Source organism: Salmo salar, chromosome 01 (assembly GCF_965601325.2).
Source record: "Salmo salar chromosome 01, fSalSal1, whole genome shotgun sequence".
NCBI lineage: Eukaryota > Metazoa > Chordata > Actinopteri > Salmoniformes > Salmonidae > Salmo > Salmo salar.
In genome coordinates, this window is record NC_138291.1 from 39,922,703 (window position 1) to 39,928,702 (window position 6,000).

Consider the following 6,000-nt stretch of genomic DNA (forward strand, 5'->3'; position numbering starts at 1 on the left):
GCGGGATAATACAATACTATGCATGTTCTTAACCATTTGTAACATGGGCCTGGGAGGCTCACACGGATATTGGTATCCACAGTTCTCTACCAATTATCACATTTTCAACACAATACCTCTTGTATTACAATTGTTTTAGTGGGAATTAGCTTAAACTACAAAATGTTCTCTCCGATACCAAATGTGTTACCACTATTAGCACAAATGAATGGTGGTCTCATCAGTTTAATGCAATGGCAGTAGGCCTAATGCAGTTTAATGAAGTGGAAATGTTTGTAGGGTACTTGGCGTGCATGGGGAATGGAGAACAGTGGTTCAACGTGATTAGAGCTCACACCGTTACATACTGTTCAATAGGCCTAAATACCCAATGAATAAATGTTTAAGAAAAACGTCATTGTTCAAGAGAAGAAAAAAGGGTGGTTGCGGATGGGTTATTAGCAATTGGGTGAACAAACAGCTGACCAGCGCGTCATTAGTCCCCTCCCGGGTCCAAAAAGTTTGGGAACCCCTGCTCTGTGTTGCAATAAGTACCCTATACCCTACATATTGTGCCATTTGGAATGCACCTCTTGTTTTCTTCTGTAGCTGACCTGAGGCCCAGTAGTCTGAGCATAGATGGAGGGTTATAGTTCTGGTTGTCCCACTCCCAACTGCGTTTGTTGATAATATATTTGCTGCATTGGCAAAATATTCAGGGCGTGTCGGATAGAAATAGAATAACTAGAGCTGACTTCATTTGCTATTCTGCCTTCTATGAATGTCCTCCAACCTTGCATCCTCCTGAACAGGCCCCTGTTTAGGCTGTCATAACACATGCACCACAATAACACATTGACTCCTTTCTTCTGTTCCAGGGCTGCAGCCATGCACCTCAAGCCATACCCCAAACTGCAGAAGAAAGAGTTCCACCTGGAGTCCAGTCAGGACAGCCAGAGAGGTCTTCACCATATGAGCCAGCAGGGGGCCCTGTCTCTGAGGACAGATTGGGGGGTCCGTCCAGCCCTAGTGGGCTCGTCTAGCAGCGGGCTCGGCCCGGGCACGGCCCGCTCCCCCCTTAGTGTCATATCCACCAACACCCTGTGCTGCAGTGACAACAGTAATAGTACCCATGGCAACAGTGGTAGTGGGCTGCAGACCTCAAGGCTGAGTGGGTCTGGGGGAAATGTATTCCACAGTAGTACAACCTGGGCCCGGAGGAAAACCTCCGAAACCTCCTACACCACCACCTCGTCCCTGCTGCTTCTCCTCCCCACCTCCTCTACAGGCTCGGGGGGATCTGAGAACCAGGAGGCCTCCCTCAGCGTCTCCTACCAGGGGGAGGACGGAGAGGGACCGCTGGACATCTGGGCCGTCATCAAGCCCGGCAACACCAAGGAGAAAATCGCCATCTTCGCCTCGCCCCAGTGCCGCGGCGGCCTCGTGAATGGTGGCGGTGGAGGAGAGCCGGTCAGGGAGGCGTGTGAGGGAGACTCGGTGAGCAGCATCTCAGTGAGGACGGTGTCTGTGAAGATGAAAAGCTGTTGGGAGGAAGAGGGTGGCTCTGTGGCCAAGCGCAGGAGGAGGTCAGGGCATCGGGGCCACCACCAGGACAGAGACCGACAGTCACCCAGAGCCCTAGAGAGACAGAGCCCACTGAGTCCCACCAAGAACGGCCCCGAAGAGGTGACCCTTGGCGAGAGCCCTAGAGTGCCTGAGTGTGGGGTTGTAGGGGTGGGTGGGGAGCAGGTATGTAGGGTAGAGGGCGAGGAGGGGAGTGGGACGGGTAAGGCTCTCTCTGTGGGGGAGTTGGTGGCCGCCTTGGAGCAGAGAGCCAGCGACAAGCAAGGGGACTCTAAGCCTGTCTCTCTGCGGAGCTCCACTAGCATTACCTTATCCAGGGGGCTGTCACTGACCCAAGAGCCCCAGCAGCCCAAAGCCCCAGACCAGAGCCCCCAGGGGACAGATGAGGATGCAGAGTGTGTAAAGGTGTCGGACATGGTGGCCAAGCTGGAGTCAGAGTGCCTGAAGCGCCGGAGTGTTCCAAGGGAAGGGTCCGGATCTGGAGGAGAGCTGTCGCGCAACAACAGCCTGCGGAGGAGGGTGGGCCGGGTGTTACTGGCAGGAGCAGACGCCTGCTCCATCTCAGCCCAGCCACCTCCGTCTCCCACCGGGCCCCAGCACGGACTAGAGGAGACCACGGGGGTGCAGCACCTCCACGCTAGTCCCTCTGAGGGCCGTCCCTCTGTTCGCACCATCCGCATGGACAAACTAGTTCCCAGCAGCTGCCATGAAGCTTCCTACTGGGCTTCCCGTTCCTCTGACCCAGCTTCTCCGTCTCACAGTGTGGAATCTGGGTGTGGAGCCTCTGGGTGTGGAGCCTCCGTCCATGCTGTCAGAGAGCCAGAGGAGATGTGTGAGGCCCAGGGACAGCAGGAGGGGAGCAGGGTCATTGAGGCTGGGCAGGATCTGTACTTCCAGCTCCAGTCAGAGCGGGCCAGCAGCAGTCTACAGAGTGAGGAGCCCCTCCCAGGCATGCTGTTCTTCTCACACCCTCTGCCCTCACAGCCGGCGCTAGAACAACACACACTCCCACACCCAGACAGTACTTGCACCCAGGACACTGAGTCCAGCCCTAAACTCACCAGAGACTTAGCGGAAACCTCCAAGACTCAGCCCTGCGACCCTGCTATCACCTCCCTCCTCCCTGAAACCATATCGCACAGTGAGAACTGGGCCAAAGAGGAGGACGAGAGGGAGGAGAAGGCGGTGAGTGAGGGAGAGGGGAGTGCTTTTAGCCAGTGCGAGACCGTGCCTTTCCCCCTGCGCCGCCTGGTGTCTCACGAGTTCCTGGAGATGCGCTTTAAGATCCAGCTGCTCCTGGAACCCCAGCAGTACATGGCCTTCCTGCCCCACCACATCATCGTTAAGATCTTCTGCCTGCTGCCCACAGAGAACCTGGCAGCGCTTAAGTGCACCTGCCACTACTTCAAGTTCCTCATTGAGAGCTACGGCGTTCGACCCGCGGACTCCCGCTGGGTGTGCGACCCCCGCTACAAAGACGATCCCTGCAAGCAGTGTAAAAAACGGTATGGGCGCGGGGATGTGTCCCTCTGCCGCTGGCACCACAAGCCCTACTGCCAGGCGCTGCCCTACGGCCCCGGATACTGGATGTGTTGCCACGGTTCCCACAAAGACACGCCCGGCTGCAACGTCGGTCTCCATGACAACCGCTGGGTGCCCGCCTTCCATAGTATCAACATGCCAATCTATAAGAAACCCAGGGCGGTCACTGAGGAGTAGTGGAATAGACAATGGGAGAAAAAGTAACTTGACTTCTGTGTGCTTTACTTTGCCAATGAGGGCTTTGTGTGCGTGTCTGTGTTGCCATATGTGCATTTATTTGTGGGGAGTGTCTGACCGCAACCAGGTTGCTGGTACTGATGAGGAATCACTGGATCTCTTCCTTTACCCCTGACCCCTAACCACTGACCTCTAACCCCTCCTCAGGTCCTCTGAGATGGTCAGCACTTTAACCCTGGTCATAATTCTCAGTCTTCAAAGGATTCTGACAGGGTATTCTATTTACTTGCTTCAACGTGTTGGGTTAAAACATCTGATTCTGACCAGAGTGTGTTGAAGAGAGAAGCCTTGTTTCAGATTTCTCCCCAGTGTTGATGCTTAATGTGTCTCCTTGCCCACAGCCATAATGTCTCCTTGCTTATGCATTAACCAATACGTTGGATAGCTATTTTAGTCAAGGTAAGCCTATCAACGTTATGTAGTATACCCCACCCAGAAGTGTGATTTACTCAGTGTTAATGTGTTGTTGTCTAAGTGGATACATACATTGCTGCAGGTCCCCCGGTTTATGCAAAATGTGAATCAACCCCATCCTATATCCCAACTCAACTGTATCAGTCTCCGGGTCAGAGAGGGAAAGGGTTTTGTCTGTCCTGTATCTGGTTTGATTGGAAAAAGTGTGTTCTGAGCCCAGTTGTGTTTACATTGTAGATAGTGCTACTGAGTCCTATATCAAAAACAAAGTGAAGAAGATTGACAAGCAGCACGAGTATCTATGACTTGAATGCATTTATCTTCAGTTTGGTAAAAATGAAAAAAAGTTTATTTTGACCCCGTCATGTATATATTTATGAATTATTATTATTGGGTGTTTTACGATGGGTCCCAGATGTATAAACCATATACTTATTGGCCGTCCTCAGTGCATTATTCTCCACCATTTTTAATGTGCGTCTGAAATGGCACAGTATTCCCTATATAGTGCACTACTTTTGACCAGAGCAATAAGGCTGGTCAAAAGCAGTGCACTATAAATGGAATAGAGTGCCATTTTGGACAAGTGCTCATCCCTCCTTTTTATGATGCTGATATTTCTTGAAGGGAAACATTTCTGGAGAAGTTCACCTGTGTGTCTCTTCTTTACAATGATTAACTGGACATGATCTAAAAACAGGAGAACAATCAGGGTTGATTACAAAGGGGGAGAAAAATGGTCTCAAAAAGTAATTTGCCCCCAGATATTTTAAAAAACAGTTTGTTGTATAATATTCCAGCTGTACTCTGTCTGCAAAGGCATTTTACTTCAATAAAGTGCATTCATTCTGAGGTTAACTGTCATAACCCACCTTTCCTTCTCGTGGTGTCTTTAAACTGAAAGAAAGTGTAAAGGTTACAACATAAAATGGAATATATTGTTCTTTACTGAAGATTCAGGGATATAGACTAAATGTATATTAAGGGTCTCCAGCCTTAAATGTCACCCATTTCTATTATTTATCACATCTTGTTGTCATTGACATACGTCAGTCAATGTTGTTCACAACTTAAGGTCTATACTGTAGAACTGGTAGGCTTGCCTTTCATTGGGGTGAGGGGTATTGTTTGGGTCCAGGTGTGTTGGGGAAAGAGCACAAAGACACGCACAACAGATTTATAAAAGCAAAATAAATATGTATTCCTTGCTGTGTGAGAAATGACTTCCTAGAAGTTGATATTAATCATCTCAAACATTTGAGGGAAATTTCCCCTTTTGTCAACTTTAATACCAAAATGGCAGTCCTCCGACAAAGGGTCTGGATTGTCCACTTGAAAAGGCAAAGTGAGATGAGTATTCAATGTATCAATGGGTCCTAATATGAACACTAGCATGGAATTGTCTGTCATGTCAGTGCCTCCTGAAATGGTGTGTTCACATATGCATGCTCTTTCGTTTCTTTCTTCATTTGGGTGACCTTTCTGAATTCACAACAGACAGTAGGGGATGAATAAGACTTGGCAATAAAATGCATGAAAAGATCCTGTGGGTTGCCAGTGGTTTTGATTTGAGCATTAAGGATCATCTTCTAAATCCCAACTTGATACATTTGCTACTAGCTAGAGATCTCTATTTTAACCCTCAGTCCCAAGACCCCAGCAAAAACCTGCTTTTCATTTGTCTGCATGTCAAGCCCTTGTATTTAGCCTCACAATTAAGTGTTATACAATTTTATTTCAGAACAACCAGGGCAGCTACAAGGAGACAAAACAATTTAACAAACAGCTACATTCATGAGTTTTATTGACATGTGGATTTATATGAATGCTATAAGTACAGAAGTTGTTCTCTGGGAAATTAATATCCAACTAGTCAGTGACAACTGCTTATTACGGTATTATAGAGACTACAGTGCATTCAAAAAGTACAGTATTGACTTATTTATTCATTTTGCTACGTTACAGCCTTAAGTGATTAAAACAAAATCCCTCATCAATTTACACACAATATCCCATAATGACAAAGCGAACAGGTTTTTAGAACAAATTCAAACACACCTTAGTATTCAGACCCTTTGCTATGAGACTCAGAATTGAGCTCTGATGCATCATCCCCCTTTCCTTTAACTGTTTCTATTGATCATCATTGAGATGTTTCTACAACTTGATTGGAGTCCACCTGTGGTAAATTCAATTGATTGGACATGCTTTGGAAAGGCACACACCTGTGTGTGTGTATATATA

General features: G+C 48.3%; 1 protein-coding gene across 2 annotated transcripts in view; it reads left to right on the plus strand.

The window, feature by feature from the left end:
• fbxo34 (F-box protein 34) overlaps window positions 1–5,299 on the plus strand; it is a 49,001-nt gene extending 43,702 nt beyond the window's left edge. For both annotated transcript variants that reach the window (XM_014194751.3, XM_014194756.3), the window contains exon 3: window positions 858–5,299. In XM_014194751.3, coding sequence (XP_014050226.2) covers window positions 858–3,282 — 2,425 coding nt within the window. In that variant the 3' untranslated portion in view covers window positions 3,283–5,299. The remainder of the gene's footprint in view (window positions 1–857) is intronic.
• The last annotated feature ends 701 nt before the right edge of the window (window positions 5,300–6,000 follow it).